Raw genomic sequence first — 25,589 nt, 5'->3', positions numbered from 1 at the left:
CCCCAACCTGGCTGTCAGGGGACAGGCCTGTCCCCACCACAGGTCTTTGTGAGACAGCTCCTTCCAGCTCCCACCTGTGCTGTGAGAGCAAACAGAGCTCCTAGGGTGAGAAAGGTGGGGTAGGGGTGCATTTTTGCTGGAAATTAAACCCCAAAAAAACCAAAAAGAGGCCACGGAGCCCCCAGGTCCCCAGCCCCATTCGAGCACTGTGCCACCCAGGCTGGAAGTGACTCATCTTCTCGTAAAGCTGGTTTGCTAAGGAAGAAAGAAAAGCCTTTGCCCCGAAACAATTCCTCTGTGCCTGCCAAGCTCAGCAGGAGCAATCCACGCTGTCTCTGCTTCCCTGGAGCACCCCGCTGTGCTGCCACCTTCGGAGCCTGGTCCTCATCCCCCTGCAGCTCCGGGGTTTTCCCCTCCGCTTCCTGCCCCATGCCACGCCAAACCCCGCTCCACAGAGCCACCAAACACAGCCCCACACGGATCACTCAACCCAGACGCTCAGAGAGGGAAGGCCGTGGGTGAAAAAAAAAAAAAAGGAAAAAAAAAGGATTAAAAAAAAAAAAAAAGTCCAAGGTGGAACCGCAATGTTTATAAAATGGGTCACTGAATTATACATAAAAATATTTTCCTTGTGGATGCAATTACTTCCTGGACTTGTTATTCCACAGATGCTTAAGTTCGCCTCAAGCAGCTCCAATAAATGCTTTACAGTCTGCAAGATCAACAGTAGCAGCGCTGGAGCGGATTGAGCAGCGCTGGTTCAAATTTGTCAGAAAACCACACAGTGTTTTCATGCGCACGTTTTAGAAACCCAAACAAAACCATTCCCAACCGTCGTGCTCCTTTTCCTTATGCTTTTTAATGGCTTTCACATGAGCTCCTCCAGACACGGGCACAGCCCCAGGGGCTCTGAACACCCAAAAGCTCCAGGGAGCTCCCGGGAGGGGACAGGGACCGAGCAAGGGGTGACACCCCCCATCCCTGCTCCTGTATTTTGGCATCCCATCCTCCTGCAAGGCCTGGCTCACCCGTCAGGGACCCGGGGGGCAGCGGGATGTGCAATGGGCTTAGGAGGCTTTCCCAAGGGAAATGAATTTCGGGAGCATGGGGTCAGCCCTACCTGTCACGGCGGGTGACCGAGAGTTCAGGGGCTGCAGGGGACACGCGGCCTGTGGGGTTTAAAAGTGCAGGGACAACATCCCCAAGGAGCTGCAGCAAAGGAGCTCCATGGCAGGGGCACAGGCTCGCTCTGAGTTAACTCCCATGACCAGAAGAGATTTTTGGGATTTTTTCTCTTCAACCCAGTCACAAAATTCAGAGAAACTCAAAGTCATGAAGGTGCCTGAAGATTTCTCTAATGTACGTAGGGCTCTGCCCCAAAGGCCCCTAAATAAAATCCTGGTGCACCCTGAGCTTCCAAAACCTCCAATCCACTTTGGTTTAATTGAAGATATTTAGTGTCCCTTTCAGTGATTTCAAATGGGAATGTTGGGGACACCCCAGGATCACAGGACAGGGCACTGTTATGCCATTAAAATAATGTAATATCTGCCCAGAAATCCTCAAGATTCACTGCAGGACGAACAGGTGGCTGTAACAAGATTACCCCATTTACAGATCAGCAGCAAGGCAGAAATGTGCTTCCAGGTCTCTGCTTTCACTCCAAATTTCATCCACGAGATTTTCTGACAGCAGGATAAACAGGTTTAAAGGTGCCTGTAAAAATGGGCTTATCAGAAGCTCCTGATGCTCCTACTTCGAGGGTGCAGCTGCCTCCCACTGGCCCTTGTATGGGAATACCAGCTCACCGTTGCCTTTTTATAGGATACTGCAGCAGAGGGAGGGAGAAGGCAGCATCAGGTCAGCCCAAAGTCCCAAATTAGCCACAAAAAAAACCCCAAAAAACCCTAACATTCCTGCCCTGGATCCCAGCCAGGGGATGGAGCAATTCAGGAGATGGGGATGCCGTCCCCAGCAAACGGGTGCAGGGCCTGTGGGTCCCAGTGGAAAACTCCAGAGAAATAGCTGTGGCCAAAGGTGGGAAAAGCAGGAGCTCTGCACCGTGCTGCTGGGGATGGTCCTGACAGCCTTTCAAATGCCAAGAGCCTTTTTCCTCCCAAGGCAAAGCAGCTGGGAAACCCCGCACCAAAGGTGCCCCGCAGAACGCGGCCCCACCCAGCCCCAGGTCCCTAAGCCAGCGGTGCCCAGGCTAGAGGGGTCAGACCCTGCCTCGAGGTGTGATTTGGGGGCGATGGGCAGGACAGTGCAGGGACAGGAGGCCCTTAGGCATCCCACAGAGCATCCCTGGTACCCTGTGCAAACACTCAGGCATCCCCAACTCCCCAACTCCTGGGCTCAGCACCCCACACAACCTCCCCGTGGGCTCTCCCTGGCTGCTGGCACACTCCAGCCCCTCTGTGCCATGCCCTGCCACCCTCCAGCCTCCCCAGCCCTCCTGATTTTGCCATTTGGAGGCCGCGGCCGCGCTCCAATGTGTTCCTCATTAGGAGGGGCAGACAGCCCAGCGCGGAGTCTGAGCCCTAATCTCCTTTCCAGTTGGTATCCGTCAGCAGATGTACAACAAGTGCTGGGATATTTTAGCGGGCATGTGTGGGACAGAGCCACTGGGGGTTTTTTTCCAGCCGGGAGGGATGGATAAAATGCCATGGCTCGAGGCTGTGCCGGATGGCAGGTCCAGGGAAGGCAGTTCTGCTGTGGTTTATTTTACCAAGGGCTTTGCTGGAAGAAGTGGTGATGAAGTTAACAGCCTGCGAGCCATAATTGGCTCACATTAAAGCAAGGAAATGATATGTTTTGTTTTGCTCTTTTTTTTCCCCCCTTTTTAAATCATATTAAACAGGCGAAACCCACACTGAGCCAAGGAAGGAGCAGGCAGCAGCTCTCAGGAATTTAGGGGGGAGATTTTTTGTCCCAAGGGTAAAGAAATCCAGCCCTTGCCATCAAAGAAAAAGTAACTTCAACTTCAAAATACCCAGCAGAAGTGGGCAAGGGAAGGGGAAACCAAAAATATCCAGGTTGTGGCATCACAACAGGCATCGCTCCAAAGCCTGGCCCAGCAGCTCCAACTGGACACTGCAAAAAAAAAAACCAAAAAAAGAGTACTTAAAATTTTTCTTCAAATAATTTTATTTATCCTGCCACCTCCCAGCAAACACAGGGTGTCAAAAACCTTGCTGGTACCTCTGGATGTACAGGATATTTCTTGCACTTGTTCTTAAAATTCAATTTTTAGCCCCTGTGGCTGCATCCAGGATTAAGGCTGAGCCTGGCAGTGGCAAAATCGTCATCCCAAGGTCACAGGTCACCATCAGCCGCTCAACCCTGCCCTGGAGACATCCCTACAGGGATTCCCATGGATGTGCAGCCCTGGGATCACCAAGTTTTCCCCCATCCCCATAAATACCCAGCACCCAAACCCCATCCTGGCTCAGCACCAGGGCACTGAGAGCCACCAGGGCTCATCCCAGCTGGAAGCAGCCATATGCCAGCTCATCCTGCCCAGCTCTGGGTTTTGTGGAAAATCCAAAAGCACAGCACCCCTGGGGACACCCAACCCTGCATTTGTCACTGCACAGGTGACCCCAACCACAGCAGTCAGGCAAGGCAGGACAGATCCAAGGGGTGCAAGGACATCCAGGGACCCCTCCCTCTCTCAGGAGCCATCACAGCCCTGGGGACACTCAGGCTCCAGAAGAGCATGGCCCTACCCTGGCACTGCTCACCCCCAAAGCTGTCACAGAACACACAGCGAGTGCCAAAGCCACGACATGGCATAGGAAGGGCTGGAAATCCACAACCTTTCCCCACATCCCCTTTTTATCCACTGTCTCAGTTTCACTTGTACCCACAGCCACTGGAATTTGTGGGTCACAAGATTTTGTGTGACGTCAAAAAAAGCCCCAGAAGCAGGTTAAAATATCCCACTTCTGGTACATCCCTCACCCACCTGAAGGGCACACACACATCTTCCAGCTTATCCCAGCTCCTGGATTAGCCAGGTTGGAATCAGGACACCAAAATCCCTCCCTCCAAGCATGGGGAGATGAGCAACTCTTCCATTTGCATGGCAACAAGGAAAAAGCCCCCAAAGTCAATCATTTTCCAACCTATGAACAGCAAAAATCCCCAAATACCCTCAATGGGAAATTCTAATTTTGTTTGCAAATGTCACTTCCAAATGGCACATGAGAAATCACACTCGGACCCAGCCCTGCTGACAGGCAAATATTTATCCCCACAAAATTTCCACATAAACCCATCACTTTTGTCAGTAGCTCTGGGCACTGGGAGCAGAGCAGAAGGGAAGCCAGGAGGCACAGGGAGCAGCAGCCCTGCCCAGCAAGTCGGAGCCACAGCGAGCCCCTCTCAGATCACTGCAAACACATCGAGGCTCCTCCAGCCTCATTCCAAGGCAAGATGCAACGTTTTCCAACGCATTCACAGCAAGGATTTAACATTATTTCGAAACTAGTTGCACCTTTTTTCCAACACACGAAGCCCATGCCAGCCTCTGCTCCCAAAGCCCGCAGCACTCCATCATTCAGCTCCGTGTCGGAGCGGGAAGGATCCTGTCCCACACACATTTCTCAGTCTATTAGGCAGAGTTATTCCTCTGCTCTGTGTTTGGATACTTACAAAGCCATTACCATCCCTCGTATGCACATCCATCATCGGGCCTTCAAACTCCAGAAAGCCCCAAAAAACTATTTTCCACTCACCACGCAGCCTGCCAGGCTCTGTTCTTCTACTCTGCGTTCCTTCATCCATCGAAAGACGTTTCAGCAAGTTCGGAGTCCAACAAAATAAACAGATGGCAGCACGAAAGGTGGTGATTTTCTCCTCTGTGGGGGGAGTGGGGTGAGGGATGCAGCCAGGGAAGAGCTGAGCTCTGTCTGCCTGGTTGGAAAAGCTAACCTGGGCTCCAGGTGCTGATGCCCACGGGGAGCTGGGGGTGCAGCGTTATTTTGTAAAGGCATGGGGTTTGGAAAGCTGTGGGGGGAGCAACTGGAGCTGCTTCCTGAGCTGGGAGTCCCCCAGCTAAACCAGCACCATCACTCAGGGGTGCATCCAATGCCAGGCCAGAGCCCACCAAGCACCCACCTTCCCCCCATGCGTCCCCAGCCGCCACCCCCTGCATGGCTCTGGAAACCCAGCTGATTTGCAAGGAAAGATTTCATCATTGCACCTCTGCACCATCCTGATGGCACCTCAACAGGGACCACGCTCCCCAAAATCCCCCACTAAGCAGCACCATGCTGCAAAACCCCAGCTCTACTCCAGCCTCAGCATGTGGGGGGATGCAGAGAGAACCACCCCTGCCCCAGCCCAGGGCAAACCAGCCCCGGGGTTGCCCCGACCCAGCACAGACACCGGGCATTCTTCCATCCTGACCCAGCACTCACCAGCTCAGACTCACAGCAAGATTTATGGAAGGATGTGGCCAGATGAGCGATAGAGATGGATAGCCCTGAGGAGTGACTGATTTCTCCCTTACAAGGGGGAGAGAAATTAATTTATGAATTGGGTTAGTTGAGTTGCCAAGTGGCTTTGATGCTGGCTATTTTTTTGCATATGTTCGTGATCTATCTCCCAGCTGTCGGTGGGGGGAGGAGGAAGGTCCTGGGGAGCCGGAGCAATGCATCACTCAGCCGAGGCAGCCAACAGCTCTCAACAAAACCAGATTGCCCTTTAATCAGCCAGGGGTTGCTCTGCTGCTTTCCCAAAGTGGGCACCTCATCCCTCCCCAGCTCACCCCAGAGCTGTTATTTGCTGCAGATGTGCAGGAGCCACTTCCGTGTGATGATGGCCAAGCACAGCCCACCAGAGACAACGCTGCCACTGAGTCTGCTTGCACCTTACCCACCCCTTGTCTCTTTTGGAAGGACCCACAGCAAGTTACACAGATCTGGAGCAAGGTGGTGGCTCCTTTATTCCTTACCAAAAATGCACTTTTAGTAAAAAACCCCAAATCTCAGAGCGGGGATGTGGTGCAAGGACCTGTTCCACCACACCTGAGGGTCTCCCCTCCCTCAGGGGACACTCGGGGACAGACCTGCCCAGGGGCTCAGCCCTGAGCCAAGAGCAGCACAGACAGCAGCTCCCCCCTGAGCCTCCCGGCGTTACAGGTGCTTGGAGGGTTTTCAAGACACAAAATAATTTCCTGCTTGAAGCAGTTGACAAATCTGCACAGAAACTAGAGAACCCTCTGTGTTTCAGGGAGATCTGACAGCTCCAGCTCAGGGCTACTCTCCAATGTGCTTTTTTCCCCTAAATATAGTGGAGAGAGGTTGCAATGAGCACTTCCCTCTGCCCCATGTCCATGTGGCTTCAGGTTTAGGACAGATACTGTGTCCTGTGACAAGTGTGATTGTTGGGGTGTCTGTGCAGGGCCAGGAGCTGGACTGGATGATCCTCGTGGGTCCTCCCAACTCAGGATATTCTGTGGTTCTGACTCTGAGTGCATGCAGTGACCACATGCTGAGGAGGTGACCCAGCCCAAAGCAGGCTCCCATTCCCATCCCAAGAAACACTGGAGCCACCTCCAGCCTTCACTGCTTCCTTCCAAAAACCTCCCACAAAGGGGAAAAAACCTTGATGATCAAATAGTCACATAAACAGAGCAAAACCACCGAACACACATTTATGGGCTTGATGACTCTTTAGTTAAACATCATTTTGTAGCCAGAAATGTGAGAATTAAATCACCCATGCCCAGCACTGCCACCGATTCCTCCCACTGCAGCAGGACACAGCATCTCCCACAACTTCCCCTTTAGCCTCTGCACACAGGAAGCCCCCAGCCCTTATCTTTGAGAGGTTCAAACATCCAAAGGAAGGATGCACAGAATAACAGATCCATCAACACAGCTGGGTGCCTCTCTCCCACCCACCCTGAGCACACCAGTTTCACATCTCTGCTCTAAATAAATCACTCCCAGCAGGGACCAAAACCCACCACAGAAACCTCTCCAAGAGCTGGTGGGACCCTACACAGTCCCCCAAAAGTATCAGCCATGCAGCTCCACAATGGATAGACCCAGGGATAAGAATCAGCAAACCCACTTCTTCATCTTTGCTGACATCCACAGCAAAAACAAGGATCAGAGACGGAAAAAAAAGCAAAGCCCTGACCTTGCAGCCATGTTCCCCAGCAAGCACCTTCATCCTGAGCACCTGCAGCCTTTTATACCTATATAGCCTTTTATCCCACATGAGCCCCACCAGCATCATCCTGCAGCTCTCCACCCACTCTGCTACAGCACCCAGCTTTGAGGGGCCCTTTTTATACTCCTCATCATCCTGAAAAGTGGCTGTTTGGGATGGAACAGGGCAAGTATTGCGTTGTAGAGGCTCCCTGTACCTGGGTTTGGGAAAAAGCTGAGGCCTGGAGGGGTTAGAGTGGATACAGAATAACTTTCTCAATGAATGGAAATTCAAGTTCCTTAAGGAATTTGAAGAGGAAGGATGCTGTGAAATCATGTAGTGGAAGCAAGCCCAAATTCATGGAGCAAAGTTCAAGCAAGGGAGGAAACTGGTGGTGTCTGCTGATGGAGGGGACCAGCTCCAGGTCTGTTGTGATATCCCTGCTCACACCAACATGGTGCTAGAAATTTTTTGGACAAACTGTCCTGCCTATCCCAATGTCCCCCCAGTCCATGACCTTTCTTCCTGCAGGGAAATCAGAGCCCTGAGTCAGCTGTAAAATCCCCACAGGATCAGACAGTAAAGGCAGCTCTTGCTGGTTGCAGAAGGGGAACCAGTTTGCACGGAGGGAAGACACAGCAGTTCCTGAGGTGTCACTGCAGCTCCCACGCAGGCTTGGGGATGCAGAAACCATCCACATGTTCCAAAAAGCACCAGGGGCCAAGGGGAATGATGGAAACAAGAGGAGCACCACAGTAGTTTAGGGAAATAGACCTTTTTCTAATTAAATCCAAGTGGCTTTGGGTTCAGAGCAAGCAAGGCCCAAACGAAGCCTTTTCCTACAGCGTGAGTTTGGACCTGCAGCTGTCCCACCACAACGCTGCCCACAGAGCCCTGTGGGGCTGGGAGGATCAGGGTGAGGGGGTAAAGGCACCGATGGTGCCCGCCCAAGGCGGCAGAGATGCTGCTCTCTCCTTTTCCATCCTCATCGCTGCCCTTCATCCCCATTCCCTGCTCCTTGTGCCCACTCCACGTTCACCTCCCTCTGCTTTCCTCTCCTTCCTCTTCCCCATCTCTGTTCTATGCTGAAAACCCTTCCCCCGGGTGGCTCTGGAGACGCCCACAGATGGAATTTTCCCTGGTAAATAGAGGCAGCACTGGGCCAGTCTGACTGGTACCAGTTCTTCAACAGGAGAGATACGGCCTTAGCAAAGGGACATTTCTGCTGGTGAACACAGCTCTGCGAGGACCATCCCTGCAAGTGTCACTGAGTGGGACGGTTTGGTGTCCATCTGGGCAGGGTGAAGGCTGCAGGACACCACTGACACCGTCACTGTCACCCCGTGGCTCTTCTCCTGCTGGTTTTCCGGCCCCCCTCAGTTTCCTGCCGAGGGGCAGTCGGGCGCGAGCCCACGAGGCACAGATTTCTCTGATTAGGCAAGGCCAGGCAGCCTCTTCCCTTTCGCTTTCAGCTGCTTCTTCCTCCCCTTCCCCTGGGCAGCCCCAGCATCCGCCCCGAGCGCAGCAGCAGCGGCACCGCCACAGCCGCGCACGGCCATGGAGCGCAGCGACCGCGAGCCCCTCGTGAGGAAAACGAGCTCTTCGTACCACACCTTCCCCGAGAGCACTGCCAGGAGGCTCGACAGGGAGTACCTGAGGTAAGAACCAGGCTGGGGCCACAGGGTGGGCAGAAGTTGGGCTGTGCCCCCCATCCTGAGGGCAGTGGGCTGGGGGAAGAGCTGTTCTGTATTCCTGCCGTTCCTGAGTTGCCTTGAGGTAGAACCTCATCCTGCCCGACGATGTGGGATGCTGGGTGAGCCCACTTGGAAGCACGACAGGTTTGTGTGACTCCCACGGGGGCAGGAGGTGCTGCTGGGGGGCACGGGGGCTTTGAAAGAACCTTTTCCTTGCTCTGCTGGGATGAACCGGCTGCCGCTGGGTCCGTGGTGCCACCCAGCTCCAGCTTCTGCTTTTCTCGCTTTGTTGAACCCCCTGAAAACTGCCTGGCACAGAGGGAAGCACCGGTGGAGCAGGAGCTCAGAGAAACCCAACAGCCTGGGGCTGTGCAGGGCCTTCGCCCAGGAAAATCCCTCCGTGGGTGTCACCAGAGCCTCGGCAAAGGCTGCGAGAAGCAGGGTTTAAGTTTCTGCCTGCACCCAACACGTCCTTGTCTCTCCCTCAGGAGCCTCCACAACAAGCGGCTCTACCTGGCTGTGTTTGCCGCTGTCCTGGGCAACTTCAGCTTCGGCTTCGCCCTGGTTTATCCCTCCCCCGTCATCCCTGCCCTGGAGGCTCATCCCAACCCTGCGCTGAGGCTGGACCAGCACACAGCGCCCTGGTTCGGGGTAAGGAGCGGGGTTATCCCTGCCAGGGTGGGGCAGAGCCGGAGGATGCTCGGGGGGATGCCAGGCTCACACAGCGCCCTGGTTCGGGGTAAGGAGCGGGGTTATCCCCGCCAGGGTGGGGCAGAGCCGGGGGATGCTCGGGGGGATGCCAAGCTCATCCAACCCCTCTCCATGCCCCGCAGTCGGTGTTCACGCTGGGAGCGGCGGCGGGCGGGCTCAGCACGATGCTGCTCAACGACTGCCTGGGCCGCAAGCTGAGCATCATGTTCTCGGCTCTGCCCTCGGCACTGGGATACGCGCTGCTGGCCGGAGCCCAGGGCCTCTGGATGCTGCTGCTGGGCCGGCTGCTGACGGGCTACGCCGGCGGAGTGACCTCCGCCTCCATCCCGGTAACGCGCCAGGGGAACGCAGGGCAGGAGGTGCTGTGGATGAGCTGGGGGCTGCAGGGCAGGAGGTGCTGTGGATGAGCTGGGGGCTGCAGGGCAGGAGGTGCTGTGGTGCCGTGGATGAGCTGGGACACCCTGCTGCCTTTCGGGGGCATCAGCAGAGCCCTAGAGCTGTGTCTGGGGCACTGGGGATGGGGAGGATGCAGCAGGTCAGCAGCCGGGGATGGGGAGGATGCACTCATTTAGCAGCCCTGGCATGGCCAGCCGGCTGAGCCCGTTGGTGCTGGACTTCCTCGCCTGCAGGAACGACAAGGCAGGTCCTCAGTCCCTGCTCCTCCCAGCAGTTATTTCCTCCCGAACACCACCCTCGTGTTTCACACAGAGGGGAAGGCAGGAGTTGAGTAACACCAGGGCACCTCTTTCCAGTAACGGAGTTGCTGGAGCACTTCTCCCGCACTGGGGGGAGGGAGGGAAGTGGCGATGCCGGCCAGGCTGTCCTGTTCTCTGGCCAGATGCAGCTGGACCCATCAAAGTCCCCACCCTGAGACCTAATTCCCCAGCAGTTTGGGCTTCCCGTGGTCACAGGGGGTGACTGCGAGGTGACAGAGGGCAGGGGGGCGGGTGACGAGGGGATGTGCAGCTCTGTGAAGCGTGTGTTGTCCCTGTCCAGGTTTACATCTCGGAGATCTCCCACCCGGGGGTCAGGGGGATGCTGGGTGCCTGTCCCCAGATCATGGCAGTGCTGGGCTCCCTCGTCCTGTACGCACTGGGCAAGTACCTCCGTGGTGTCTTCGTGTGCAGGGAAAGACTGCGGGGAGAGGGAGTTAAAATAAACAACCTTCTCAGCAAGCTGAGGGCTTGTTCCCCTTGTCCCCACCACCACCGCTGTGCTGAGGGGGCTGGACAGGGTCATTCATGCCCCTTGCCCTGGTGTGTGTGCTCTGAGGGATGAATCCATAGCCCACATGGACCTGTGGCCATCGCTGTGCCCGCAGATCCAGGTCCTGATGAGGTTTTGCCAGGGCTGGAGGGCAGCACATGAGGATATTCCTGGGCATCACCTTTGCAGCAGGATCTTGCTGGATACTCCCAGATTTGCTGGAATTTCTCCATATAATACTGCTTGAAACGCTGCTTTAGTAGGAGAAAATATGTGCAATCATTTTTTTATTATTATTACTATTTTTCCTGCTGGGTTTATTAAATTAACTCATTGGGGTGCCCAGGTGGAGGCAAGGCCAGAACACCCATTCCTGAGTGTTTGCCCCCTAACTGTGATGCTCTGGCAGGGCTGGTCCTGGACTGGCGCTGGCTGGCCGTGGCCGGGGAGGTGCCGGTGCTTGCCATGGTCCTCCTGCTCTGCTTCATGCCCAACTCGCCCCGGTTCCTGCTCTCCCAGGGGAAGGAGGACGAGGCCCTGGGCTCCCTGTGCTGGCTGCGGGGTGAGGACACAGATTATGCCCGGGAGTACGAGCAGATCAAGGACAGCGTGAGGAAGCAGGTGAGGAAGCTCAGCACGGGGAGATGTAACATGAAAACTGCAAAATGGATGCCAGGTGGTTCCCACTGGTGTTATCACCTTGTGTTTCTGCCTTTGTCCCCTCCAGAGCCGTCGGGTTTCCTGTGCTGAGCTCAAGGACCCCTTCCTTTACAAGCCCATCCTGATCGCTGCGGGAATGAGGTTCCTGCAGCAGCTCTCGGGGGTCACCTGCATCCTCGTGTACCTGCAGCCAATATTCAAGAAAACATCGGTCATCCTGGTGAGCCCTGGGCTCTGGGCCCTGCTCGGGCTACGTGGGCTTCAGTGAGGGTTGCCCAATGCTTTCAGCTCCCTACAGACATAAAACCCCTTTTTTAAAGCACCTGCCCTGCAAAATGCTGCATGAGGATGAGGAGCAGGACAGGCCCCACTGTCTCCCTGCTCTCCTCCTCTGAGCTTCAGGCTCATCTTCTCCAGTCTCTTACCCTGAGAACAGCTCTGGCCAAGTCATCAGCCAAAGGCAGAAGCTGTAGGAACCTGCCCCTTCCCCCATCTCAGCTTCCCCACTGGTTTTTTGCAGAAACCAGAGTACGACGCAGCTCTGGTTGGCCTGGTGCGTCTGTCCTCGGTGGCCATCGCTGCTGTGTCGATGGATAAAGCTGGGAGGAAGATCCTCCTTTTCGTATCAGGTATGGCTCTCTCCACTTCTCCCACTCTCTTCCCAAGGGAAGCTCTTATGGAAGGATTTTCAGGAGCTCTGCAAATGTGCAGGATTGGAAACTTCAGCCCTACAGGGCTCAGGAAGGGAGGCAGGGAGGTCTCTTTCCCTTGGTGGTGGTTCAGCTCCTCAGCAGGGGCATTCCCAGGAGCTTGGCATGGAGGGGATCACTCACCCATCATTCCCACTGTGCCTCCCTCCACAGCTGGTGTCATGTTGGTCTCCAACCTGACCATGGGGCTCTACATCCACTTCGTGCCAGCTTCTCACAATGGCACCGTGGCCAACACGACCCTGGTGAGCTCTGCCAACCTCCCTGCTGAGCCGACAAACTACATCACCCTCATCCCCCTCCTGGCAACCATGTTCTTCATCATGGGTAGGTGCAGAGAGCACAGGACTGGCCACCAGCCAGGGGAGGGTGTTCCTCATCCAAGGCAGGGTGACACGGAGCAAGGAGATTGGGCTTGGAGTTGGAAGGAAGGCAGATGTCCCTGGAAAAGCAAGAAAGATGGCATCTGAAGTCACTTTGAGGAATGACACAAATGGGGGAGATAATGATTGCTGGGGTGGCAGGGCAGGATCACACAGGGCTCTTCTGCACTCCTCAGGGGCCTTCAAAGCCTCACTCCCTTCCCCTGCTCCCCTGCAGGTTATGCCATGGGCTGGGGCCCCATCACTTGGCTGCTGATGTCGGAGATCCTCCCTCTCAAAGCCCGTGGGGTGGCCTCGGGCCTCTGTGTGGTTGTGAGCTGGCTGACAGCCTTCACCCTGACCCAGTTCTTCCTCCCAGCCGTGGTGGGTACTGCCCGGGGGGGTCCCCTCCTCAGCCCCTCTCTGCACCAGCTCACAGCTGTTTTCTGCCCCACTTTCCAGAATGCCTTCGGCCTCGAGGTGCCCTTCCTGTTCTTCGCTGTCATCAGTGCTGGGAACATCTTATTCACAGGCTGCTGTGTCCCTGAAACCAAAGGCAGGTCCCTGGAGCAGATTGAGGCCTTTTTCAGGACTGGCCGGAGGTCGTTCCTGAGGTAGGAGCTGCCCTTGCCCAGGCTCGAGGGCAAAGCAAACTTGTGCTGCTGAAAGTGGAAGCTGGAGCTCCCTGTGGGAGAGGAAGGGGCAGCAATGACAATCTTGCTCTGGCTGTAGAAGTTGCCAGCAGGAACTTTTACCTTCTCTTCCTATCACCCAACACTACCTGTGGCTCTCTGCACAACCTGTCAGTCCCTGGGCTGGGAGCAGGCAACCAGGGCCAGGAGATAGAGGTGTCCTGGAAGAATAAAGGTGAGGCTGTGACAGGACAGCATGGTTGTCCTCTGCTCAGCAGCCTGACAGTCTGAGGGCTTGGCAGGGGCAGAGTTTACAGCTGGAGCCGTTCTGGCAAAAGCTCATCATGTAGCTGCAAGAATAAAACAGTTTTGCTTCCAACTGCAAGACATTGCCTTGATTTGCACAGAAGGCAGGGATGGGAGAGGCAGAGCAGGACTGTGACAAGGGGACCACAGCAGCCTGCAGCTCCCCAGAGGAGTCTCAGGCACTCAAGGATGTGAAAGAGGCAGAGCCAGATCTTTTGTATAAAAAGCTGCCACGTTTTATTGCTCTAAAAACACACATTACACTAGAAGCCTAATGAACAAGACCAAATACAGCTCACAAAGACGACCCAGGACAAAAGAATGGGAACAGACAAACATTCAGCTGTAGTGCAAGTGATTCCCTGTAGGAAAGACACAGTGAGTACTGACAACACCTTGTGCTAGGGTGGGTCCTTCCCACCGTGGGGTCTGACCCACCTGCAAAGAGGGAGGTGGATGTGCCTCCACCACGGTTGTGTGAAGCCTCCACCTCCATCACTGAGATTTCAACTGCATAGTTAGTAGCAAATCAGTCTTACCCCTTTCCTGGGTGTCCTGAAAGATTAAGGACTTTTTATAAAGTATTTTTTTAGAGCTAACCCGAGGTAAAACATGGCTGCAGGAGGTGGTTGTGGCTGTGAGGAACAAAGGGCCTTGCTGAGTCCAACCTGATTCCTCCCAAAAGGGCAGAAGCACAAAGGCTGGGCTGGGACATGATGTGCCCAAGCACTTGTCCAAGCTCCTGAAATGCACTTGGCACCCCGAGGGCTGGTAGAAATGCTGGCATCCTCCCATTCCTGGGACGTTCAGCCTGCTGTCACAAGGAAGCAGGGGGTAAAACAGCTTGTTTGACCCAGCCCTCCAGATGTGCCAGCTGCCATTTCACTCTCCTGCAGCAGGAGACGAGAAATCACCTAAGAGAAGATGTACTTTATCACAGCATTAATTTAAAACAGCCTAGGACAGAGGGAGAGTGATGGGCCAAAATAAAAAACACAGAAAACATTCAGTATTAAACCTACCCTTTGCTGCCGAGACCCTTTTCCAGAAAGATGTTCAGCCCTGGCTGGAACACAACTTTTTCTAAGCATGGCCTGACTACGAGAGGTCTCAAGAGCCTCTGGTTTCCACTGACCTTCTGAAGATCAGGATTTCTGGCAGCCCTGTGCTCAAGCATTCTCTTTCTCACATGGCTATGGACCAGGTCTCGATATCTTCACTTCAGTGAAACCCTTCCCTGAAGACAGTGGATGTTTTTTCCTGAGGAAAAAATGACAGAGATGAATTGAGCTTCCCAGGGGCTTGGCCTAAGGAGGAAATGCCCCACTAGGAAATGAGATTGGACTCTTCAGCTCCTGCAAGGACCTCAGTGGAGAAGCATTCTCTGAGTGACCTCCTTTCTTCAGCATAGAAAGTCCGAGGGCTTTTGCTACAACTTTTGGAGTCTGAGAAATCACAGTGGCTCTTTCCAGAGGTAGAATGGTCTCTTTATTCACTGCACACACAGAGAATCAATGGGTGTTACAAAAGCAGCTCCTGCCCAGAGCAGAGAGCTCTGCTCTGCTCTTCACGCCCAGTGGGCAGCCCCAGGGGACACGGAGCTGCCACGCACGAGTGGCACAGGCGTGGAAGAGTGGCACAGTGCATAAATGCTGCCCTGGTGACTGCTCTGACAGGCCACTGCTCCCCAGGGGTCCTTCCACTCTTGGGGCCAACAACTCGCTGCCCTCAGCGCATCGCCCGCCCCTGAGCTCTCACATCATCTCCTTTCCGAGGCCTGGCGAGCAGAACCTCTTCCACAGAGCCCCTGTGGATCAGCCATCCGGCCTGGATGCCCTCAGCAGGGGTTGGGTTGAGCCTGGGAAACCTCCAGAGCAGGGTTTGAACTTTGTTTGTCCTTGCACAGCTCCAAGCACCCCGAGGGTGCCTCTAAACACAACTAACAACCACCATGCACTGGCATTTAACTACTGCGATGCTACTACTCTAAAGCTCCTTCCTATCTCCACCAAGCAGGCCCACACGGAGGTGAGACCATCCACTGACTGTCACTACAGCTCTTAAAAGCCACGGGTGCTGTCACCAAGCCTGTCTGCAATGGTGGCAGCATCCAGCTTGGTTCCAGCTGCACACACCAGCCAAAATTCCCAAGGGTTCCCACTCCAGACAGGCCCCTGTAGGAGTAACCATGCTTGGAGCACAGATCTGAGACACCTCCAGTGTGGCAGGCACAGACCCTTCAAGCACTTGTGGCCAAAGGTTCCAGCTTGGCTCTTTCAGAGGAGTCCCTGAGGCCCATTTTCAGCTCAGGGCTCAGCTTTGCCACCCGCTCGCGGTGGCAGATTGATGCAGATTCTTCCCTTGCCTCAGCCCCAGGGTCGGACCCTGCTGCCACAAAACACAGGGTGACAGCACTGCTGGGACTTCTGCCTCAGTGCCAAGGGTGCAGAGCTGTGTCGAGGAGCCCTGCAGGTGACCTGGAGCAGCACCCAGCTGCCCCAGCCCCAGGAACCATGGCAGGAGGACAGTCAGACGAAGCCAGCGAGGGTCCCACCAGTTCTGTGCTTCCTCAGAGCACCCTGGAAGTCTTGGCCCTTCACCTCTGCTTTGCCTTTCACCTCCTGTCACTAAAGCTACTGCAGAACTACTCACAGAGCAAGGCTGTCACTACCAGAGACATTTACATGCATCACTCTGCAACATTCCTCTACTAAACACTACAGAACTCCCCACATCCCCCTGAAATCAAAGCACGTGCCCATTCCTGAGGCAGGATGCTGCCCTCGCACCACCCACAGGTTATTCCCTCTGGAGTATCCCAAATTCCTCCTGCAGCACCCATCCCTGCAGGCAGCAGGCCCACGCACTGCATTCAGCACCAGGGATCAGGCCAGGGCTGGGGGCTCCAAACCAGCACAGCTTTTATGGAAAAAAGCTGCCTGTATGGAAAAAATCCAGGCTGGTGGTGCCTGCTCTGCATCCCAGACAAGGGGTGTCAGAGCAATCCCAGTTCAAAGGCCGGGAGGAAAGGGGCTTAGCACAAAAAGGGCCACATCCAGCTGCAAGGGCCTCTGGAAATCCTGACTGGTGTGAATCCTCACAGCTCCTGAGCCCCAGGGCAAAAGCAGCAGCTCACAGGAGCTGGCAGCTTGAGGAAGGGCAGGGTCTAAGGAGAGTTTTCAGCATGGGCTGGTGGACAGACCCGTCTGACAGACAGCACCCAGCCTCCAGCAGCATTTCTCAGACCACAGCAGAACCCCTCTGTACCCAAGGATTCAAACGGGGACACAGAGTGCTGGTGGCTGCCCCAATTCAGCAGTTACAGCCCAGTTTTCCTCCCTTCTCTCTCCCAGATGAGGGGGGAAACACACTTTGTCAAGCTTGTGGGCCAGAACAAGAAAAAGGGGTCAAAGAACAACACACTTCTTTGGAAGAGTCTGAGAAACACTCTGAAGGCTGAAATTGGATTTTGCAGCAGCCAGGGCTGTCCCTGGATTCAGAGACCCCTGGTGAAATGAGGCAGCCCTGTGAAGGACAGGAAACAGAGCACTCCTTTCTCCTATATCCAGAGAAAATGAGCCCCATCAAAATACTTAAATAACTAGAAATAAATTATTCCCCTTTTTCCTAATCAAAAAGCAACCATATAAAAATCAAATAAATTAAAATCCCCAGGACGAACTGTGACAAGAAGAGGGGGATCTGGACTTAGTGAGCAGTTTTGTACCTCGTGGTACAAAGCAAACAGAAAATAAAATGTGAAAATCACAGAGAGTGCCTGGAATAATAAAGTAAAACATCCCAGCTGTCCACACTGAAATGGTGCAGCCACCTCTCTGCTTGCACAGGAAGGATGTGCCACCTTCCCATACAAAACCAGCTCTGGATTGATGCAAAAAATCACAGTCCCAAAGACAAAGGCTGTACCAGGCAAGCAAAGAGCAGGTCCCTTCACAGAGGGAAGCAGGGAGGTAACAGAGCAGAGTCCCAGGCTAATGAGGCAGAAATGCTCTTGCACATCTGTACCCTCACACCAGCAAAAAATCCCACCTGGCTCGAGGAACAACGCCCTTTTCAGCTGAGGTACAGCACACCTTGTTTCCCTTCTCCCCCAGTAAAACAGCGAGGCTTAAGAAATGTGCCCTCATTAAGACAAAGTAATTAATTCTTATAATTCAAGTAAATTGCAGTAACTGCCTGCAGCTGTATCCAGAGGAAGCAGGGACTGTGCTTTGTAGGTCCCAGGATCTGCCCAGCAGCTCTGGCAGCTCCCCTGCAGAGATGGATTTTATCTTTATATGGGTTTTTGCTGGAAGTCCTTTCCTGTGCAGCGACGCCTCCAGTGCCTGGTCCCATATTAAAACAGACCCAGTGGAAGAAGACCAAGCTAAAGCACCAGGGGGTTTTGCAAACCCTGGTTTAGGTGTTGTGCCTGGGAAGGGCCATCCCAGAGAGTGTTCCTAAACACACAGAACCTGCACTGGCAGGTCCTCTGTCCCTCCTTAGCCGTCCAGAGGGCAGTTCCCAAAGGGGCACTCCAACAAAAAAAAGGCTGGGAAAGCAGCACTTAGAAGAGAGCCAGCACCTCTGCAGCAAAAAGAAAAAAAAAAGATTAAAAAATGAGATATTGGGTTGAGGGTTGAGAGAGGGAGCGACGTGCTGAGGTCTGGCTGCTGGTGTGAGGAGAGGACACAGCCTGCCCCAGCCCCTGAGATTTCCAGTTGCTGCAGTGTCCAGGGAAATCGTGGTGTAGCAGGGAGTGGAGCAGACAGAGGGAAGGGCAGAGTGGATTTCCACATCTTCACCATCTCAGTGTCCAGGAGAGGCTGCCCCGAGCTCGTGTCCTTCAGAGAGCCTGTCCCTCCAGGGTCCCCGTGAGCTTCTCTTCATCCATCTGCTTCTGCTGCTGGTGGATGCGGGCGTAGGAAATGGCATCTCCCCTGTGGAGAGAAGGGACAGTGTGGGGATGGCAGAGATATGGCCCAGCTGGGGCCTGGCTCTCCATGCCAAGGGATTCCAGGAGGGAAACCAGACTTGCTGGCCCTCTGCCCCAGAGCTGGGTCCATCCACCCAACAGCTGCAGAAAGAGGAGTGGGACCCTCAGGACAACCTGGTCTGGATTCCCAAAAGCTCAGAGCTTCAGCAACCCCCAGGACCTTCCCTCCCAGGGCTCTGAGATGAGGGAGATTTTCTCTGGCCGCATTTACCTCTCAGCACAGTTTGTGCAAGAGGAAAGCAGAGACTTAGAGAGGCAGATGGAGCAAGGCCTGGAGCTCCATCTCCCCCTTCCCTGCCCTCCACAAGCAGCTGGACCTCTCTTACTTCTTTCCAAGGGCCGACAGACCGTAGAGCACCCCGGTGGCGAAGGCGATGGCGTTGCCGAAGAGCGTGGTCAGCGTCAGGCTGAGCATGACGGGGAACACGGCCATCCTGGGAGACAGGGGCAGCCCTCAGAGCCGGGCCCCGCTCCCCACGGGATGCAGGGATGTTCAATCCCCAGGATGTGTGCACCACCATCCCCCAGGAGCATCCTCCTCACCCGCAGTAGAAAGCTGCTTTCTGCCAGGCCCGCAGCCTGTCGGCCCTCGCGGACACGGCGTTGGCGAACTCGATGAACTGGCAGCAGAAAGGGGCCTCACACAGGAACAGGATGAAGGCATTGAGCCTCCAGAGAGAGCAAACCAGAGTTAATCCTGCTGGGTAGTCACCCAGAGTGAGGGTCAGCAATGCCCCCAGCCCCACAGAGACCGGACACTCCATGCTCCATGCAGGTGAAGGAAATGGTGAGGCTGGACCCCACTGTGCTCCCCCTGCTTCTTGATAATTTCCAAACTTCCAAACCCTGCTGCCCCAGACTTATTTCAGACAAGGGTATCTCAGTATTTACCTAAAAATGCATAAAGAAGTCATATAAATAGAATAAACCTAACATTTCAGCCTGCCTGATGGAGCAAGATCTGGCAATTCCCAGAGCATGACGGGCGTTTCACTCCCATCCACTGCCCACGTAGGGCAGATCTGTCCCCTTCAGTGGGCTCTGGTTAACAATACCTCCCTCCCAGCAGGAAAATGAAAAGAAACTCTGCTCACATCATCCACACGCCGGCCGCGATGTTCAGGGGGTTGATGGTGACACAGTTCCAGAGACCAGCAAAGGCACAGGCTGGAAAGAAAGAGGCTTTCAGTGACCACAATGACCAACCCCAAGTGCCCTTGGTCTGCACCTGTGGGCACTGCACAGCAGCACAGGAGGGTGGGCAGAAAGGTCTGGTGGCCCAAAAGGAGCCTGGAATACTGGGAAGAGCCCTCCTCTGGTATCCTTTTGCTCTGAGTGCTGTTCCAACAATTATTTCCCTTGTGTTGAACAGCATTTGCTTCCACATGGATTCCAGGACGTGCACCTGGATTTTGTGTGCCAAGGAATTACTGCGTTGTCCCAAGGTGGACAGGCAGTGCCAGCAGGCTCCATCTCTGAGCAGCACAGGGCAAGTTCAGCACACACAGGACTTGCACACAGGCAAATAATAAACACAGCAGAGGTGAACCCAGCCTCTGCCACTCGCTGCTGCTTCTGTGCAGCTTCACCAGACACAGGCAGAAAGGAGCCAAGTTTGGGTCTCTGATAACACAGAAGCAAGTGAATAAAGCCCAAAATAACCCCAGCGCTCCTGGCTCTGTAACTCAGGGAGGGGAATCAGGCAGCAGCAACCAAGCTGAGCTGCATCCACCTCCTTGCTGCCTCATTAAACTTGCAGAGTGTTCCTGGCACCTGATATGGCCCCTTCCCTCTGCCAGCGCCGGAGCCGGCACCGGGAACTCGAGCCCAGGTGGGAGGGCAGGAACATGGGCTGAGTAAACAACATCACACTGCAAAACTCCAGCTAAAATTAATTCTATAGCCTTTAAAGCCTGTCTTGGGGATGATGGAGAGCAGCAGAGTCCCTCTCTGAGGATGAGACCAGCCCTGGATTGGGAATTTCGGGTGTGTGCTAAGGGCATCCCTGAGCAGAGCTGCTGTCAGCAGCCCTGACCTTCAAAAGCGTGGCACATGCTTGCAAGGTTTCTTTTAAACAGTCAGTGCTGAATCCTCAAAGTTCCTTTAAAAATAGTTATCCTCGTTTACCAGGCTGGGAAGCAGAATTGCAGGCAAGGACAGGACGGATCGAAGGTCATCCCACAAGCAAATGACCTCCTGGTCTTAGGAAACACCAAAAAATGTTATTTTTTAACGCTTCCTAGAACTAATTCCACAGGACCCAAAATCTTTTCGAGAATCCTGCAAGAACAAGATCAGCTAGCAGAGGGAATATGCCAGAGGATGTGTTAGTACCTGTGCTCCACGGGCATTTCTCATCCTCCCATCCCACAGGGACAGGTGTCCCCACACTGCAGGGGAAACTGAGGCACTGGGGTGGGATGATCTGTTCGTGGTCACACTTGCAAACAGCTGGAGAGGAGCAATGGCAAGCAGGATTCCTGGGAGCTGTGGGCACAACACGGGGGGTTCCAATTCCCTGTGACCACCAAACCCTTGGATGCTGATGGAAGAGGAGCTTGAGGGAAGCATTTGTTGTCCCCCAGGAAAGGACACCGCTGACAATAATGCTGAGTGACTTTCTGGCACTTTATAATCAGCAGAGCAGCAAAACCTCTCAGCTATCCCCACAACACAGCCAGGACTGGGGCAGGACCCTGCCTTGCTGAGCAGCACAGCTGAGCACAGAGGTCTGGGCAGTTCCCAGCAGGTCTCCACCACACAACAAACCAAGAGAAGCAGAATGTTCTTTTCCAAGCAAGTTTTTTTTCCTAATCAAACCAACCAGGGGTTGTTTTGCCACGGTTCTGGTTTGGTTTTGTCCTCAAACACTCCAAAACAACCCTGCAGCAGTCCTGGCTCAGCAACCACCCTGCTTGCCAGAGGACTAATGACCCAGGAAGCAGAGCTGAGCAAGCCCCACGTCAGCAGGAAAGGAGTCAAAGGTTTGGGATCACAGGAGCACTGCCCCCAGAGCTGCTGCCAACAGCCACAGAGACACAGAACAACTCGGTGACCTTGGGTCTCCTTTGCAGAGCTGCTCATCCCACAGCAGCCTGGAACATCCTTGTCCCGCCGGGGCAGGATCAGCTCCTGAGGCAGGAACCTGATCCCACCCCTGCCAAGCCAGAGACTTCTTTTTGAAAGATTTTCTTTTTGAACGCAGGCCTCACAACAGGCTTAAAATGCAGATAATGCTCAGTGGCACGTAAGCTATGGGAGACAGACAGTTCTGCCATTTGTTTAACTGCTGTCCCATCCCGAATCCCTGAGGAAGCACAAATAACTGGGAGCTAAAATGAGGGGGGAAGGACACCCTTCCCTACAAAGGCTCTATTCATTTCCAGCAGCTGGTCACTGTCCTCAACACAAGCTTATTTTTGCTCCTAGAGCGTTTTACAAAAGCCACAGGCTCTCCTCGTCCCATTACAAACAGGAACACAAGGGAGAGAAGGGACTTGGCCAAGGTCACCAAGCCAGAGCGTGCAAGAGCCAGAAGCGGATCCTGAACCTTGTCTGTCTGGTTCTTGCTCCAGCCCTCGGATTTTTCTGGCTGAAGCAAGTTGTGGCTGCAGGTGTTTGCATGTGGCAGATGTTGTCTGCTGGTCTCACCTCCGCTAACGATGTTTCTCTTCCTTTCTGAGGGAATTTTTCCTTCTGTAAGAAATAATCCAGCACCACAATCCAGTTGCTCACAATCCTTATAAATTAGTTCTGTTCTTTCACAGAGAGCTGTGAGAACAGCAGCAAACCTTAGCCATGCTGGATTATTCATCACCTCTTCTCCAAACCATCCACCTTCAACAAGGTGATGCTGAACAAGCAGCATTTTGAAGAGGAATGTTGGTAGCATGGGGCCCTGGTTGTTTTTTCCACAATCCCCCTTTTCCCTGCTCATAAGGGGAGTTTGTGCCTCGTTCTCTGCCTGATAGAGACAGTCAGGGCTCCAGAGCAAGCTGTCACTCCCCAGATCTTTGGCAAACCCTCTTAAGAACCTGGCTCTTCTTCCAAAAGCTTCTCCCAGACTCACCCAAAGACATAAAACTCTCATCTTTCCTGTAAAAACAAGCCACAAGTTCGCAGAGCCGTGAACAAAAGGTTGGGAAAATAATCCAAGTATAATTCAGCTGCTTTGAAACATAAAGACAGAGAGGGGGGGAAAAAGTAAACTTGCACTTTGAAGGCACTCAGGAGCAGCTCTAGCACGAGGCTGGCAGTGCCACCAGCGTGACCCATCAGCTCCTCACCCTCCATCCACGTCACCTGGAGCTCTGCACGGGGCAGAAGCGCAGGAAAAGCGCCGAGGCTCCAGCTACAGCCACAGCCCGTGGGAAAGATGCTGCTGCTCTGAACCCCCACCTGGGACTGCTCCACAGACACTTCCCAGCTGGTTCTCCTGGCCGCCGGCCGGGCCAGGAGCGCGGGGGCCTCCGGCAGGGCACGGCGAGGCCGCGGCGTTTGGCCCCGTCAGAGCAGTCCCACCAAATCCTGTCACACCTCCAGAATTTCAGCACCTAGGACATGACACGGTGAGAGCAGCACATGTTTTACCAGCCCGGCCAAAAAGGGCTGTCAGGAGCCTGCCCAGTGATAGCACAGGGTGCAAATGTCAGCTCCAAAAACACCCTGGGGTTGTGCAGCCCAGACCCGAGGCAAAAGGCAGGCATGGGAAGGGGCAGGGGGAGAGGGGAATCAGACACAAAGCTCCAGCTGATGGAATAAATCAGGGCTGACTGCACTGGCTGAGAAATCCTCTTGTTTAACTTGAAGTCATGGACCTGAAGCAGAAGAAATTCTCCATCCTGTGCTCTGCAGGAGATCAGACTAAGCGGTCATAACAGTCCCTCCCGCTTTTAAGAGCTATTAATCTCTCCACAGAATGTAGCAAAACAGCACTCCAGGACAGGCTGATTCCTGGCAAAGTTGCTGAGACTCTTTCCCTGGGAAAATTTTTTTCAGCAGCAGGTAATTCCGAGCTCAGCCAACTCACTCGGCGTCTGCAGCCCCGTTCTCTGTGTCCTACCCAACCCCTTAAAAACACGCAGCACAAACCAAAAGCATTCTTTGCCTTCAGTAAAACCCACGGGCAGGCCTTCTGCAATCAGCAACAGGAGTAACAGGAAACATGCTCTGACAGTCAGGATAGGGGGAAAAAAAAAAACAAGTTGCAGGAACATATAAACACCCAAAAGTCAAATAGGATGAACCAAACCCTGTGGCCGCTCTTCCAGCCCTCACCTGACCCCTCTGGGCCTGGTGCTCACAGTAAAATCATCTAATTTTTCTGCCCACAGCAGCAGCAGGGGCTCAGCTGCCGCTCCCATCGCTGCCAGGAGAGCCGTGCCCAAGGAGGAGCTCGGGGATTTGCAGAGAGCCCCGTGCCGTCCCCGCTGCCGGGTGCCAAAGGTCAGCAGGTCCGGTGAGCACAGAGCACATCCCTCGTGGGCAGCTGAAGCCACCCCGCTCCAGGCACGGCCACACCGCTCTCCCTTCGGCCCCAAACACAGCAAAGCGGCGTCCAGAGCCCGCCCCAACCCACGAGCCCAAAACCCCTTGGCGGCACAAACCCCCTGCAACAAAGGTGGCAGGAGCCCGAGACGAGCTCTGTCATGCAGGAGGGGGAGCCTCTGGCTGCGAGGGAAGGGGATACTTACACATGCCCCCGATGACCCCGGCAATCCTGCAGAGCCACCTGTACCACCAGGTCATGCCCTCCTCGGCGGAGGCAGCCGCTGGCTCGGGGGCTGCCGCTGGGAACTGCTCATCCTGCGAGCTCATCTCCCCCCGGCTGCCGGGGGCTCAGCGCCCCGCTGCCCACCCGAGCCCCAGGGGACACCCCCTCCTCCAGCCAGCCCAGGGGACAGCCCCTAAAGCCAGGCCTGTCCCCGTGTCCCCATGCAGGGCCCGGCCCCCCAGGGCTGACAATGGAGGGGCTCTGGCTGCGGAGCGATGCCAGCGGCCCTGGAGCTGCTCCAGCGCGTCCCGAGCTGCATTGTGGGTCCCCCCCGGCAGCAGGCAGGGCTTTGCCTTTGATGTCACTCGCATGAAAGGGCTGTGGGCAGAGCTCTGCCGCGCGTATCCATCGGCACGGACACCGCCACGCTCCCCGCGCCCGGGGCTGCGGGCACGGCAGCTCGGGATGCCCCCGGGAACAACCGGGGGTTGTTATCCAGGCAAGCCGGTGTTTGCTTTTCCAGAATGGGAAACAGGAATCCTCGCAGTGATGGGAATTGAGCGCTGTCACAAAATTGTGCCCTCCAGAGAAGAGGGCCGCGCTCCCCGGATCTGACTGGAATGGGGTTTTCTCCCTAGAAAACGGGAGCAGAACTAGCACTTTGTAAGTAGGCAGAAGTAGCACTTTGTAAGTAGATACCCCAGCTGGCAGCCCGTTGGTGTCCAAACAAATGGGACAGGGGAACACCCTGAATTCTCCTAAACTATGAAGGCAACAGCTGCATTTTGTGCAGATGAACATGGAGCACAACCAGAGCCCGATCTGGAACAACACATAGCAGTGAGACTTGGGATCCAGAGCAGAGTGGGAAGACAGATCCCATCTGCTAAAAGGTTACAGAAAAAGGATTAAGGAAAGGATGTCTTTTCATTACCATCTCCTGTCAGGCAGGAAATGAAGGCCCAGGGCCTGCATCACCCACGCACTGCAGTGGGATAGCTGATGGCTCCAGCTCCTCGAGGATCTCACTTCAGGATTCTACTTTCTGGCTCTTCCAGGAATGGAACGTAAATCTGGAGGCTGGCAAGCAAAAAACTCCAGGTTTAACCAGCAAAAAAACCCCAACTGTTAATTAAGAAGAATATTTGTGGTTGTAGAAGGATGTCAGAGAATCCAACTGAGAGAAAGCAGGAGCAGGGTTAAAACTGCCCAGGCAGAACCATTTATTGCATCCAGCGTGAAGAGCAAGTGCAGATGTGTTCAGCCAGGCTCCAGGTGCAGAAAAGACCCCTTAAGCAGTATATTGTGATTTTGAGGAGGATGACAGATTTGGACCAAAGCACAGTCCAATGTCCAAGATATTAAAAAAAAAAAAAAACAAACAAAACTAAAAAATACATTTAAATGAAACTCATGTGAATATTTGCCACTGCTC

General features: G+C 54.4%; 2 protein-coding genes and 2 long non-coding RNA genes across 9 annotated transcripts; 1 reads left to right on the top strand and 3 right to left on the bottom strand.

The window, feature by feature from the left end:
• Positions 1–628: 628 nt before the first annotated feature.
• Positions 629–7,186, bottom strand: LOC138119565 (uncharacterized). Of its 2 annotated transcripts, none has more exons than XR_011155536.1 (3): positions 7,153–7,186; positions 4,740–4,862; positions 629–3,093 (listed from the first exon to the last, which is right to left on the bottom strand). It is a non-coding gene; the product is annotated as an uncharacterized lncRNA (long non-coding RNA). The 2 variants fall into 2 exon arrangements; XR_011155537.1 differs by lacking the exon at positions 7,153–7,186 and adding an exon at positions 5,424–5,510.
• On the top strand, positions 7,174–13,564 carry SLC2A6 (solute carrier family 2 member 6). 5 transcript variants are annotated; one of them, XM_069031567.1, is made up of 11 exons: positions 7,179–7,588; positions 8,637–8,822; positions 9,347–9,509; positions 9,692–9,898; positions 10,566–10,665; positions 11,185–11,396; positions 11,503–11,655; positions 11,956–12,064; positions 12,299–12,472; positions 12,746–12,891; positions 12,970–13,564. In XM_069031567.1, the coding sequence occupies exons 1-11, from the start codon at positions 7,443–7,445 to the stop codon at positions 13,123–13,125; spliced, it is 1,752 nt and encodes a 583-aa protein (XP_068887668.1). In that variant the 5' UTR covers positions 7,179–7,442; the 3' UTR covers positions 13,126–13,564. The 5 variants fall into 5 exon arrangements, with proteins under 5 accessions (XP_068887671.1, XP_068887670.1, XP_068887668.1 ...); XM_069031568.1 differs by having other exon boundaries at positions 7,181–7,350; positions 8,666–8,822; XM_069031571.1 differs by having other exon boundaries at positions 7,181–7,588; positions 7,696–8,822.
• Positions 11,252–11,958, bottom strand: LOC138119566 (uncharacterized). The gene is made up of 3 exons (XR_011155538.1): positions 11,861–11,958; positions 11,475–11,619; positions 11,252–11,330 (listed from the first exon to the last, which is right to left on the bottom strand). It is a non-coding gene; the product is annotated as an uncharacterized lncRNA (long non-coding RNA).
• A 94-nt stretch (positions 13,565–13,658) lies between the features above and the next one.
• On the bottom strand, positions 13,659–24,469 carry CACFD1 (calcium channel flower domain containing 1). Its single transcript, XM_069031573.1, has 5 exons — positions 24,135–24,469; positions 19,536–19,608; positions 18,985–19,110; positions 18,768–18,875; positions 13,659–18,385 (listed from the first exon to the last, which is right to left on the bottom strand). Exons 1-5 carry the CDS (start codon positions 24,256–24,258, stop codon positions 18,292–18,294), a joined length of 525 nt encoding a protein of 174 aa, XP_068887674.1. The 5' UTR covers positions 24,259–24,469; the 3' UTR covers positions 13,659–18,291.
• Positions 24,470–25,589: the final 1,120 nt, after the last annotated feature.

This window comes from Aphelocoma coerulescens, chromosome 17 (genome assembly GCF_041296385.1).
Source record: "Aphelocoma coerulescens isolate FSJ_1873_10779 chromosome 17, UR_Acoe_1.0, whole genome shotgun sequence".
Classification (NCBI taxonomy): Eukaryota; Metazoa; Chordata; class Aves; order Passeriformes; family Corvidae; genus Aphelocoma; species Aphelocoma coerulescens.
Note: the sequence above shows the minus strand (reverse complement) of the source record. Positions and strands in the feature narration are given on the sequence as shown.

Excerpts from the sequence above, each read along its gene's own strand:
- SLC2A6 (XM_069031567.1), top strand. The coding sequence starts at position 7,443 with ATGAATGGAAATTCAAGTTCCTTAAGGAATTTGAAGAGGAAGGATGCT. Across the intron at positions 7,589-8,636 it reads ATGGAGGGGACCAGCTCCAG|CTGCTTCTTCCTCCCCTTCC; the intron begins GTCTGTTGTGAT and ends TTTCGCTTTCAG. Across the intron at positions 12,473-12,745 it reads AACCATGTTCTTCATCATGG|GTTATGCCATGGGCTGGGGC; the intron begins GTAGGTGCAGAG and ends GCTCCCCTGCAG.
- CACFD1 (XM_069031573.1), bottom strand. The coding sequence starts at position 24,258 with ATGAGCTCGCAGGATGAGCAGTTCCCAGCGGCAGCCCCCGAGCCAGCG. Across the intron at positions 18,876-18,984 it reads AAAGCAGCTTTCTACTGCGG|GATGGCCGTGTTCCCCGTCA; the intron begins GTGAGGAGGATG and ends CCTGTCTCCCAG. Across the intron at positions 18,386-18,767 it reads CTGTCGGCCCTTGGAAAGAA|GGGAGATGCCATTTCCTACG; the intron begins GTAAGAGAGGTC and ends TTCTCTCCACAG.